This window comes from Budorcas taxicolor, chromosome 9 (assembly GCF_023091745.1).
Source record: "Budorcas taxicolor isolate Tak-1 chromosome 9, Takin1.1, whole genome shotgun sequence".
NCBI lineage: Eukaryota > Metazoa > Chordata > Mammalia > Artiodactyla > Bovidae > Budorcas > Budorcas taxicolor.
The window spans coordinates 62,136,137-62,150,547 of NC_068918.1; the positions used below are offsets into that span (position 1 = coordinate 62,136,137).

The 14,411-nt window shown below is 38.0% G+C and overlaps 1 protein-coding gene across 1 annotated transcript; it reads right to left on the reverse strand.

Moving 5' to 3' along the window:
* Positions 1–546: 546 nt before the first annotated feature.
* On the reverse strand, positions 547–1,557 carry TAAR1 (trace amine associated receptor 1). The gene has a single exon (XM_052646042.1). The coding sequence runs from the start codon at positions 1,555–1,557 to the stop codon at positions 547–549; it is 1,011 nt and encodes a 336-aa protein (XP_052502002.1).
* Between the last annotated feature and the right edge of the window lie 12,854 nt (positions 1,558–14,411).

Below are 14,411 nucleotides of genomic sequence, written 5' to 3' on the forward strand. Positions count from 1 at the left end.
GTTCATTTAAGGGTAGGAAGCGTTCTTTAAAATTTTAAGTTTTTGATTTCTGGACTTGTAAAGCTTCAATATACATAATACGAATGGCAAATAAAAAGCAAGATGTAAGCATCATATCTCACTGTACAATCTTTGAACCAAATATTTCATAAAAGTCCCTGCAGTTGGCACATGTGGTTGATATTATGTATGTTCATAAATATGATCATCAACTATTTTGTAAAACACTTGAAATCAGTCCTGAATATTCATTGGAATGACTGATGCTGAAGCTGAAACTCTGATAATTTGGCCATCTGATGTGAAGAACTGACTCACTAGAAAAGACCCTGATGCTGGGAAAGATTGAAGGCAGGAGGAGAAGGGGACAATAGAGGATGAGATAGTTGGATGGCATCACTGACTTGATGGACACGAGTTTGAGTAAGCTCCAGGAGCTGGTGATGGACAGGGAAGCCTGGTGTGCTGCAGTCCATGGAGTCGCAAAGAGTTGGCCATAACTGAGTGACTGAACTGACTGACTGAAAGCATAATAATTCTATGGATTTATTCTGAAAATAATTTACTCCTAGATGAATCTTTTTGGAAAATTTTACCAACTAGAATTATCTTTAGTGCTCTTCTGAACCAGGGGTAGAAAAATGCATAAACCATTGGATTAAAAGTAGCATTCAAGTAGCCAAACCAAATCAATGCATCGTTCAAAGTGGGTGGGATAGTATAGTCCAGGAAAGGGTCCATGACCATGCAGACAAAGAAAGGACACCAGCATGTTAAGAAAACTCCCACCACAATCCCTAAAGTCTTTGCAGCTTTCCTTTCTCTGCTTTGTGAAATTCCTTTTCTCTCTTCCAACCCAACTTGAACCTTCTGCTTTGCATCATGAGTTGATCTTGCCTGGCCTTTTGCTATGAAATATATTCTACAATAGATGCAGAGCATAATAGAGCCAGGTATATAGAAAGAAGTCATAAAGGCCAGAACCCCAGATGTTTTGCTGAAGAAGACAGAGCAACTCCCTATGCAGTGACTGTTTTTATAATACATCTCTTCAGCTCCTTTGAAGTTTAGCTCCAGAAATATCATCCCAAATGCAAAAAGAGCAGGAATACTCCAACTAATGAAGATCATCAGAGAAACAACCAAGATGTTGATCTTGGTTTTGTATCTCAGTGGGTCACACACAGCATAGTAGCGGTCAATGGAAATGAAGGATAAGTGAAAAATGGATGCTGAACTCAGCATAATGTCAGTGCTGGTGTGAATTTTACAGAAGACTTCTCCAAAAGACCAGCAGTGCTCAATGGATCTCACCATGCTATAAGGCATGACCAGGCACCCCAGAAGAAAGTCCACAGTAGCCATGGACTGAATGAGCCAATTATTTAGGGTATGCAGTTGCTTGAAGTGTGATATCGAAATAATAACTAGCAGATTGCCAACCATTGTGGTCAGAATTATGAGCACCATTAAACTGTACAGGGAAGCCAGAATGTCATTTGACCAGCTGCTTTTCACACAGGACATATTAATTTTATTGTGGCAAAAGGACATCATTTCTAAGAACAATGCACTGGTTGTTATCTTTTCCTTCGTGCTTTGAGGAGTCTCTCTTCGAAATCCATGATCAGGTTAGAGTTCCTTCTCTTACTTCCATATATATATCCCAGAAACCTATGGGGGGGGGGGGAAGGAAATTATCAGCAATTTGATTCTTCTCACTTTTAATGCATTTACCTGTTACTTCTTGCTGAAAAATGATTATTTTAGAAAGAGTTTTTATTTCCAAGTTCAGTTCAGTAAGTTCAGTTCCTATAAGTTTTTTTTAACATCTACTTCATGTTAGTCACTGTGTTGGAAATGTAAAGCTGAATTATTAGTTTGAAATATATGATTCTGTAATTCTGTAATAGCTAAATTGTGGGGAACTTGCAATATATTTTGCAGTATATGTTTAATGTATATTATGTGTATACTTGTACATTATAAAGATAAAAAGAGGAGGAGAGAGAGTTCAGAGGAACAGAGTAAATTCTGGTTATCAGTGAATAAGCTGTCATTATATTGGGAAGATGCTAGGAAATAGCAAGAAGTCTTAGAATTCCAGGAATCTATTCTCCTTTTCATCTCTTCTCACTCCCTCTGGGCTGACAATTTAGATCAAGACCACATAAGAATCTAAATTTATCCAAAACTGGAATTGGAAGAATAAAATAACTTTGCGAACAAAGGTCCATCTAGTCAGGACTATGGTTTTTCCTGTGGTCATGTATGAATGTGAGAGTTGTACTGTGAAGAAAGCTGAGCGCCGAAGAATTGATGCATTTGAACTGTGGTGTTGGAGAAGACTCTTGAGAGTCCCTTGGACTGCAAGGAGATCCAACCAGTCCATCCTAAAGGAGATCAGTCCTGGGTGTTCATTGGAAGGACTGATGTTGAGCTGAAACTCCAATACTTTGGCCACCTGATGCAAAGAGCTGACTCATTGGAAAAGATCCTGATGCTGGGAAAGATTGAGGGCAGGAGGAGAAGGGGACGACAGAGGATGAGATGGTTGGATGGCATCATCGACTCAATGGACATGGGTTTGGGTGGACTTTGGGAGTTGGTGATGGACAGGGAGGCCTGACATGCTGCAGTTCATGGGGTCGCAAAGAGTCGGATATGACTGAGCAACTGAACTGAACTGAAAATGGATATTTTAATGAACTTGAAACATCTCTCCCCCTAGTCTGTTTCTGCCTTTTATTCCCAGAGGAAACATATCAAATGCATCTGTAAGATTTATTTTAGTAGACGTCCAGGCCCACTTTATGACAGAACAAACAGCAGACTAAATATACTTACATTATTTGAATTGTATAATGTTTCAATTACAATTGAAACTTCACTAAACAAATGATGGATTTTTTTTTACTACAAAATTTATGTGCTCTCAACTAAACTAAAATTTAAAGTTTTTTTCTCACTATTGCCCCCTTTTCCTTCTTCCTTTTACTTTTGTTGTTGATATATTAAAGGAATCAAACAATGTTTAGAATGTTTGCTAATAATTTCTACCAATTAAGAAAATATCCCTGCCTAGTATCACATTGAGCAGCTTCACTCAGCAGGAACTAGGGTCCAAATATAAGTAAGGGAAGGTGGGGGGAAAAAAAACTGATTGCTCAGTTTTAGAAGATATATTCATGGATGATGAAAGAGTCATCTGACAACTTTGTATGCTTTGTTCTTCATTCCCAGATAAAAACCAAATGGCTTCCTCCTCATAATGATACATCTTGTTTTCAGAGAAAGAAAGCCTGAAGCATTGTATCTGAGAAAGTATTGAAAATAACAATGACACTTCAGAACAATAATCTGTCTGGTCAACTTTAGAACTTTATGCATAATTTTTGTGCAAGTATTTTTAAATGTTATAATTTATTTTTTAAATCTGCTGCTGCTGCTAAGTCACTTCAGTCGTGTCTGACTCTGCGCGACCCCATAGACAGCAGCCCACGAGGCTCCCATCCCTGGGATTTTCCAGGCAAGAGTACTGGGGTGTATTTTTTAAATAGATTTATTTAAATAAATGTATTTTAAAAAGTAAATCTATTTTTAAATAAATTTATTTTAATAGATATATTTTTAATAGATCTAATAGATCCATTTTTAATAAATTTAAATAAATTTATTTAAATAAATACACATGATATTATGAGTTGAACACTTATCTAAGAACATGAAATACCAGTGGTTTTCTTTTCTTCCAGCTTTAAGAATTTAGCTAGCTAGAAATGATTACTCTATAGCAATACAGAAAGTTAATAAATCACCATGATATCTAGCTAGGCTTCCCAGGTGGTGCTAGTGGTAAAGAAAGTGCCTGCCAATTCAGGAGACATAAGAAACTCCAGCTGGATCCCTGGGTCAGGAAGATCCCCTGTAGGAGGGCATGGCAACACACTCCAGTATTCTTGCCTGGAGAATTCCAGGGACAGAGGAGCGTGGTGGGCTGCAGTCCATGGGGTTGTAAAGAGTCAGACACTACTGAAGCGACTTAACATGCATGCTCTGATACCTAGTTAAGTCAACAGTTCTGTTCAAATGATCTAATTACCTAATGTTTGAAACTGACACTTGATTTTAAAATATATTGTTAGGCATTATAGTTTGAAGTAGATCTGTCTAGCAAGACAGGACTTCACTGGTAGAGTGTCCCCAACTTCCCAATAAAAGGCCATCAATGCTAATTTCACCATGCCATTTGTCCCTGGTTCCTTCAACTACCCATTTCTAACGGCTCAGACTTTCAATCCCATACTAGTCTGTACAATTACAGAACTTATCTCCTGTATGTGAACCTATCTCTTAATCTACTCATCCACTACCCACTCACAAACACTTCCATGTATTCCCTCTGGAGCTCATGATCATCACCCTATTTCCTTAGGCTCTTTTTAAAAAACTTCCCTCTCTTTGTTCTAACTGAAACTTTCTTTCCTCTGAGAATATCTCTTTCCCTACATCCTTATCAAAGGTAATTGTTTCCTCTCCTGCATCCTTGGTTATCTTTTCTTTTACAAGACTTGGAAGAAAAACATGTCCTCTTGTACTCATTGACATTGCAAATCATTATCCCTCCTTCCTTCCTAACTCCCATCCCTTGCAAACTTTGAAGCTCTGTGTTCAGACTATACCTCCTCTTGCTGCAGACTTCAGACTTCAAGTCATTTTTCTATATCTTGAAGATGTTAGCTCCGGGCCTACTCTCACTTTCTCCAAAGCTACTCCTGCTAAAATTCTTCATAATTTTCTCGTCCACATAAATGATTCAGTAATGGACTTTCAGCTCCTTACTCTTCTGTCTTTCAACAAGCATGTCCTCCACATGTTTGCTCTGCATGGCCATCTCACTTTCTTATTTAACTAAAGACACCAGATATGTACTTATGTTCACATTAATACAATGCAGATTTTAACTTTGCATTAGACATAATTTGGTCTCTTCCTATAAATCCAAAATCTCAAATTAACGTAAGAATCTCTTAGTTTTGATGACCTAAATCTGATGCACTATTATATTCTGTGTAACATAGCAGAGACGCTCTCAGGTAGTGTGTTTACCTTATCATAATATAGCTGAAGATGATTTTCTCTCTTATCTATCAGTCTATGCTGATATCTCCACAAACAGATGGATTTTGCCATGCTTCCTGTTACTTAAAGATGAAACAATTTGCTTGCAGGGATGTCCCATCTGGACATTTCATGCTGCTTCTGCTTAGTCACTTCAGTCACGTCTGACTCTTTGTAACCCAGTGGACTGTAGCCCACCAGGCTCCTCTGTCCATGGAATTCTCCAGGCAAGAATACTGGAGTGGGTGGCCATCCCCTTCTCCAGGGAATCTTCTTGACCCAGGGATTGAATCCAGGTCTCCTGCATTGCAGGTGAATTCTTTACCATCTGAGTCACTAGGGATGAGTCATAATTTAAATATTTGGAAATCCTGTCCACGACTAAAAACTGAATCACTGACCTTGTGAATCAAGCAGAGGAATATTACATACACTAAGCTTAAAGACAAACAGAAAGACAGTCATTCTTTTTCAAGATACTAAAATTGAATGCCTTCTTCCTGTCAGGCACTATGTGCTGAGGCATGAGTGGTGAACAGACACAATGAAATTCCCTGCTCTTCTGGAACTTACATTCCAGTTGAAGCGTCAGTCAGTTCAGTCAGTTCAGTCACTCAGTCGTGTCCGACTCTTTGTGACCCCATAAACCGCAGCATGCCAGGTCTCCCTGTCCATCACCAACTCCCGGAGTTTACCCAAACTCATGTGCATCGAGGTGGTGATCCCATCCAGCCATCTCATCCCCTGTTGTCCCCTTCTCCTCCTGCCCTCAATCCCTCCGATATCAGCGTCTTTTGCACTGAGTCAACCCTTTGCATAAGGTGGCCAAAGTACTGGAGTTTCAGCTTCAACATCAGTCCTTCCAATGAACCCCGGACTGATCTCCTTCAGAATGGACTGGTTGGATCTCTTTGCAGTCCAAGGGACTCTCAAGAGTCTTCTCCAACACCATAGTTCAAAAGCATCAATTCTTTGGCGCTCAGCTTTCTTCACAGTCCAACTCTCACAACCACACATGGCCAGTGGAAAAACCACAGCCTTGACTAGATGGACCTTTGTTGGCAAAGTAATGTCTCTGCTTTTGAATATGCTATCTAGGTTGGTCATAACTTTCCTTCCAAGGAGTAAGTGTCTTTTAATTTCATGGCTGCAATTACCATCTGCAGTGATTTTGGAGCCCCCAGAAATAAAGTCTGACACTGTTTCCACTGTTTCCCCATCTATTTCCCATGAAGTGATGGGACCAGATGCCATGATCTTCGTTTTCTGAATGTTGAGCTTTAAGCCAACTTTTTCACTCTCCTCTTTCACTTTCATCAAGACGCTTTTTAGTTCCTCTTCACTTTCTGCCATAAGGGTGGTGTCATCTGCATATTTGAAGTTATTGATATTTCTCCCGGCAATCTAGATTCCAGTTTGTGCTTCTTCCAACCCAGCGTTTCTCATGATGTACTCTGCAGAGAAATTAAATAAGCAGGGTGACAATATACAGCCTTGATGTACTCCTTTTCTGATTTGGAACCAGTCTGTTGTTACATGTCCAGTTCTAATTGTTGCTTCCTGACCTGCATATAGGTTTCTCAAGAGGCAGGTCAGATGGTCTGGTATTCCTATCTCTTTCAGAATTTTCCACAGTTTATTGTGATCCACACAGTCAAAGGCTTTGGCATAGTCAATAAAGCAGAAATAGATGTTTTTCTGGAACTCTTGCTTTTACGATGACCCAGTGGATGTTGTCAATTTCATCTCTGGTTCCTCTGCTTTTTTAAAAACCAGTTCGAACATATGGAAGTTCATGGTTAACATGTTGCTGAAGCCTGGCTTGGAGAATTTTGAGCATTACTTTACTAGCGTGTGAGATGAGCGCAATTGTGCGGTAGTTTGAGCATTCTTTGGCATTGCCTTTCTTTGGGATTGGAATGAAAACTGACCTTTTCTAGTCCTGTGGCCACTGCTGAGTTTTCCAAATTTGCTGGCATATTGAGTGTAGCACTTTCACAGCATCATCTTTCAGGATTTGAAACAGCTCCACTGGAATTCCATCACCTCCACTAGCTTTGTTCGTAGTGATGCTTTCTAAGGCCCACTTGACTTCACATTCCAGGATGTTTGGCTCTAGGTGAGTGATCACACCATTATGATTATCTGGGTCATTAAGGTCTTTTTTGTACGGTTCTTCTGTGTATTCTTGCCACCTCTTCTTAATATCTTCTGCTTCTGTTAGGTCCATACCATTTCTGTCCTTTATCAAGCCCATCTTTGCCTGAAATGTTCCCTTGGTATCTCTAATTTTCTTGAAGAGATCTCTAGTCTTTCCCATTCTGTTGTTTTCCTCTATTTCTTTGCATTGATCACTGAGAAAGGCTTTCTTATCTCTCCTTGCTATTCTTTGGGACTCTGCTTTCAGAAGCTTATATCTTTCCTTTTCTCCTTTGCTTTTCGCTTCTCTTCTTTCCACAGCTATTTGTAAGGCCTCCTCAGACAGCCGTTTTGTGTTTTTGCATTTCTTTTCCATGGGGATGGTATTGATCCCTGTCTCCTGTACAATGTCACAAACCTCCGTCCATAGTTCATCAGGCACTCTGTCTATCAGATCTAGTCCCTTAAATCTATTTGCCACTTCCTTTGCATAATCGTAAGGGATTTGATTTAGAAGGGTAGTGGTAGGCAGTGCTAAAATTTGGGCTCTCCTGTTGGCTCAGTTGGTAAAGAATCTACCTGCAGTGCAGGAAACTTGGGTTCAATCTCTGGGTCAGGAAGATCTTCTAAAGAAGGAAAATTTCATGAACAGACTCACCTGGCACTCTCCAGTCCATGGCTTCACAAGAGTCAGACACAACTTAAGCAACCAAACCACCATCACCAAGAATAAAAGCAAACATAGTGAATAATATTATCTAAATAAAGATTTAGTTTATGTCAGAAAAAGTTATGACAATATGACACAATACAATGCTTTCTAAAAAAATTTTTAAATAGGAAAAAGTAAATTTCAAGAAAACACTGAATATTGAAATTTAAATTTTCAGCTGTTTCAATAATTTCTAGTTGTAATCAGACTTAGTGAGTAGCTGGCAAGACACCTCATGCCTGGATCCTAAGATGCAAAATTAATGATTTAATTTTGGAAAATTTCTCCAGCTGCATGTTTTAAATTTTAAAATTCCAAATTGCTTTACCCAGCAAATGTTCAGTGTGATAGTTTTCATCACAGCAACAAAAGTAAAAAGTAAAATTGTCTAAACTTATATTAGACACATAAACCTCAGTAGATATGTGTTCAAAAAGATGTCACATTGGAGGAGTTGACTCTTTTATAATAAGACATAGAGAGATGTCCATGAGATCTTGTCAAGCAAAGAAAAATATGCAGAGTGTTTTAAAGTAGCATGCACTTGAACACACACATATGTATAAAAGCAGGAAGAATAGGTGAGGAATAATAGCTCCAACTGCTCAAAGATGGTAAGTTTGAAATTCATTAAATAAATAAATAACAAAAAGGGAAAAAATATGAAATTTAACATTAATTTTTCCTAGGTGAAATAATGGACTAGTTTTTCTTTCTTCTCTATAATTTTTACATTTTCCAAGTTTCCTACTACGAAAATGCTTCATTTTCATTTTCTGAAAAAATATTTAATAAAATTAAGTAGGTTGTGAATTGTTTCAAATGAAACTTTAAATGAAACTTTCAAAAAGCTATTGATAAATGATTATTTAAAAATTATATTATTTGTGCTTCATGTGTTTGTATAATTCTTCACCTGAGTAAAGAATTTATTATGAAAAATCACACTTTTGTTAAATTTCTTAACTGACCCATATGCTGTTTTTGTTCTGTTCTACAAAATTTGGAATCAAAACTAGAAATGGACCTAATAATAATGTTATTCACAAATATGTTTGCAGCTCTGTAATTTATCTAGTGTTTTTTAAAATAATGGAAGTATTTTTGAAAAATATTTATTTTAAAAGAGAGAAAGAGATAAAGGACAGGATTTCCAAATATTTAAGTCATAACTCATGGGGTATCGAGGTGGAACATCCCTGGAAGCAAATTGTTTCCAATTTAAGTAACAGGAAACATGGCAAAATTCATTTGTTTGCTTAGGCATCAGCATAGACCAATAGATAAGACAGAAAACAATCTCCACAATATTATGATAAAGTAAATACCCTATACCTGAGAGCATCTCTGCTATCTTACACAAAAGATAATAGTACATCAGATTTAGGTCATCAAAACCAGGAGATTCTTAAGTTAACGTATCTAATACATGGCACATATAAACACACACACACACAGAGGCACACATATTGAAGCACAACATAATTCAGAAATGCACCAGCATTTCCCCACCAAACAGTATTTGCCACAAATAAGATTTTAGTTCTGCAGTTTCATATATAGTAACAATAAGATACAATTTAATTTGTAAACTTGAAAAATTTTCATGAATATTCCATTATTACATTAAAACTAGCCAAACACAACATGGAATTTCCTTCATTTTACAAGGAAAGAACATTTTTAAAAAATCCTTTTACTAATTTTCTAGCCACCCACAGGTGAATTTTTAATCAAGGTGAAATATTTTGAAAAGCTCATATAAAGTAAGCTATTTAAAATATATGTAACTATTTTTATCCTCTCCTACTAAAATGACAGTAGAGAATCTTCCCATCAAATAACCCTAAATCTTAATAATATTTGTAAGTACCAACCATTGATAACTCTTACTCCCTTGAGCATTCTCCCTGTAAAAGATCACCCGGGCCTCCCCGCTAATCTCTGTGGTTTGCAAGGCTGTTCATTGTGTTCAGACCTACCTTCTCAGGAAAGGGTCAGAGAGCAAGTGGATAAGCAGAAACACTACCTTTGAGAGGAGGCCATCCTCACTCGTGTCCTGTACACCTGCTGCTGGCTTGAGCCAATGCTGATCAATGATAGACTGCAGTTAATGCAGACAGAATGACGCAAATATTAACATCTGGAAAAGATAAGCTGATAATAAATCTTTCTGAAACAGGTAACAGTATACTATCAAGAAAAATAAGTGAGAGGTGTGTTTATTCTAAATGAGCACCAGGAAGCTAGCAGTGAGCAAATTAAATAGAGAAGGTAAATATCACTGTTACTTTAAAAATTATCTCAAGCATAAGCCACCAGGAACCACAGTCATGGGTGTTAACAGCATATAAATGAAAACAAATGTCCATTAAGACTACCTTAATTGTTGATTGATTTGAAAGAAAAATACTCCTGTATTAGGCATCTGTACAAAGGAGATAACTAGCACTAAAAAGCAAAAACAAAACTCCTCACTTTCAAAATAGATGGCTTGTATTTGATCAAGGGCTGTTTTTAAAGATTAGACTGTTTTTAAACCTAATAACATAATTAGAAAATAATTTGATTTTTAAATCATGGTAGGAAAAATGCATTTTAGCTCATGACTCAATACATATATAAGTATGCATTCATAACAGAAGCAATGCTGTCATTAAAAATACCCTTACCTCATTCAATTCACTCTAATATTCTATTTTATTCAATTTCACTTTTTTAGGTGAGTGGGGTTTGTACCTCAATAATGTTACTAATCACAATTTTAAGAAAACCGCTGTAGAGATGATACATATTTAGCCCACCAATTTTTAAATTCCTATATATAGAACTTCCAAAATGACCTTCTTTCAAAACAAGGAGCCAGTGCCTTCAACATGGCAAAATAAATGGGTGAACAAGTATAGTTTCTCATCTATTTCTATCAATCTGTCATTCTGCCATAGGAAATCACAGAATCATTATGACAGCTTGATTACTGGTTCCAATTCTCATTCTTCTAGCATCTCCACCTTTGTCTTTGCTTCACTGGGAGTGGAAGGCCCCACTTCCTTGTCCTTTGAACTTGAACTTTGCCATTTATCTTGTTTTGGCCAAAAGAATGTAGACAGAAATAAAAGGGTGCCAGTTCCAAGCTTAGTCATTAAGGGGACTCACCTGTTTATTAATGTCCTCTGTGTCATCCCCATGAGGAGAACACACCCCAGCAAAGTCCACTTGTCCAAGGAGGTTGAGGGGCATGTAGAGCAAACTGGGACATGTAGCTACCCAGGATTTGCAGAACCATCCTTGCTGACCCTACTGATTCATGCACTTAAGTGGCTATTATATTAAGCTACTGAGTTTGGTGTTTTGTTTTTTTTTTAACACAGCATTTTCATAGGAACAACTAACTGAGTTAAGCTGTATTTCTGAAAGAAGCTACTGAGATCTATTACCCATTCTCTTCCTTGGAGAAACACTGACACCAGAGAAGTGCTGACACCGCACGATAAGCCACCTATGATCTAAACAGCCATTAACAAAAGCTGAAACCATACAAAGAAAGAAAGTGTAAAATGAAAATTACCCTTCACTAGATGAAGATGACCTTTTACTAAGTAAATGTAACTCCATCTTCAGAAATTCCTGTATATTAAAGGTTAAGAAGTAACACCCAAGTTTATTTCTGATTAACAGTATACCTAGAAAATATTATTCATAGTTCCAAAACTAGGGCCAATGTGTGCCTAACTGACATATATACCTGTCATTTTGTGAATGAGTGAGAAAGCACAATGTCTTATGTATTGGAATTTATTAAGTTCCAGGAAATTAAAGATCTTATCTGCTTTGTTCATTACTATCTCTCCATCATCTAAAATAGTGCCTTCACACCACAAACACTCAATGCACATGATGTTCTGTGAACATCACCTTCTTAATTATAAAATGAAGTATTGGTTGATTTCAGTTCCACCACTGAATGGCTCACAGTGAAGACATGATCCGCGTCTCTGGCCACACAGGCTATCTGCTGATCTTTCGAGTGGGGCACTCCTATAGAATTCATGAACTCCATGAAGACAGGGAACATATATGCTCTTTTCACTGCTTTATCCTTAGGACCCAGCACATAGTAGGTGCTCAATAACTACTGATCAGTTGACTGTCTGAGATTTCTAGCAGATTAGATGAATATTCACATTGATAGCACAAGAAAAGTCATAGCATGTGGTATTGATTTGGAAGGCAGCAACCTAGTGGTAATAGTTGAAGCTGAATCTGTGGTAGAGGATTAAAAGGAGAGACAGAGAGGAAGCAGGAGGAAATGAGCTGAAAGTAAGGTGATAGGTTAAAGCAGATGCCATTAGTGATTTTGAAGCAATTACCAGGAGATTATTGTGGACTAGAGGGAGGAGGTCAAAGGAAAGCTAGATTCATGAGACTAGAAAGATAGTGTGTGTTAGTCGCTCAGTCGTGTCCAACTCTTTTGTGACCCCATGGAGTGTACAGCCCGCCAGGCTCTTCTGTCCATGGGATTTTCCAGGCAAGGATACTGGAGTGGGCTACCGTTTCCTTCTCCAGGGGATCTTCTCGACCCAGGGATCGAACCCGGGTCTCCTGCATTGCAGTCGGATGCTTTACCGTCTGAGCTACTAGGGAAGCCCAAGACAGATAGTGCATAGTGAAAAAATAGAAGTAGCTGGGTTAAATTTTTTTGAGACATATGACAGTGAAAAGAAGATGAAATAGAATATTATTTTGAAGAGATGAGAAGTTCAGGGAAGTATAAGGGCAACTACAAATTCAAAATAAAAGACTTAATTCTCCTTTTTGAAAATCAAGGAAGAGGCTCCATTCTCTCCCTTTTGTTAGAGCACTTACTTTAGAAAATGTTTAAGTTCTTTCTCTAACTCTGTGAAATATATGTAAATTTTTTAAAAAGCAAAATAAGCTGACTCTTGCCAGCTTTATGACACAGGAGTGTCTTGCCCAAGGACCTGGGAATCACTCTTTGAAACATAATTCAGGAAGATGATGCCACTAGCCCTTAGTTTCTGTGGACTGGTAAGAGCCTAACCTCAATGAACACTTCACTCCAAAGATGAAAGCTATCTTTTCTCATAAAGAATAGTTTATATTTCCTCTGGATAAAGCCAATTATTTAGCACAGATGGTCACCCCAACTATCAAGTGAATTTGAATAAACTGTGCATGACAAATGATGCTTTCAGTCCTTTTTCTTGAGGACTGTTATTGTTTATCTTGAGAACAGGTATGTATCAGTCAGGGTTCTCAGAAAAACTGAACTAGTAGGTTGTATATACATATACGGACAGATTTATTATACAGCATGTGTGTGCTTAGTCGCTCAGTCATGTCCAACTCTTCGCGACCCCATGTACTGCAGCCCGCCAGGTTCCTCTGTCCATGGGGATTCTCCAGGCAAGAATACTGAAGTGGGTTGCCATTTCCTTCTCCAGGGGATTATTCAGCATTCACTCCTGTAATTATGGATGCTGACAAGCTTCCGGATCTGCAGGGTGAGTTGGAAATTTGGAGACCGAGGAGAGTCAGTAGTGTAGTTCTATTCCGAAGGATAAGAGGCTTGAGACCCCAAAAGGGTCAATACTGCAGTTTGAATCCAAAGGCAGAAAAAAGCCACTCTGCTAGTTCAAAACCAGCCAGGCAGGAGGAATTCTCTCTTACTTGATAAAGGTTAGCTTTTTGATTCTGCTTGGTCCCTCGACAGATTTGTGGTTACCAGAGTTGGAGGAGGGGAATTGGATGAAAGTGGTCAAAACTAAAAAACAGTTATAAAATAAGTAAGTTCTTGGGATATAATGTACAACATGAAAAATATAATCAACACTGCTGTACATCATATGGCTCAGATGTAAAAAATCCGCCTGCCAGTGCCCAAGACACAGGAGGTGCAGGTTCAATCCCTGAGTCAGGAAGATCCCCTGGAGGAGGAAATGGCACCCCACTACAGTATTCTTGACTAGGGAATCCCATTGACAGAGGAGCTTGGTGGGCTACAGTCCATGGGATTGCAAAGAGTTGGACATGACTGAGCATGCATGCACGTATGTTGTACATGAAAACTGAGAAAATCCTAAGAGTTCTCACCTCAAGAAAAAAAATTATTTCTATTTCTTTAATTTTGTATCAGAGCCATGACGATAGACCAGATGTTAGCAGGTTTCATAAATCTCTTAAAACGCCGTTCAGACAATGGATTGACTCATTAATAAAATCATCCTGAAGCAGCTAGCTCTGAATATCTTCATAAACATTGTAGGAAGGATCTTTGGATGGGTTGTTTGTATATATATTCTTTGGCTACCACAAATAGAAGAATGAAAATGTAACTGGGTGCACGGCTTATACACTTTAGAAAGGATAGTTTTTCTTTCTTAACTGATCTTAAGACACCACACCTTGAGTGTTAATT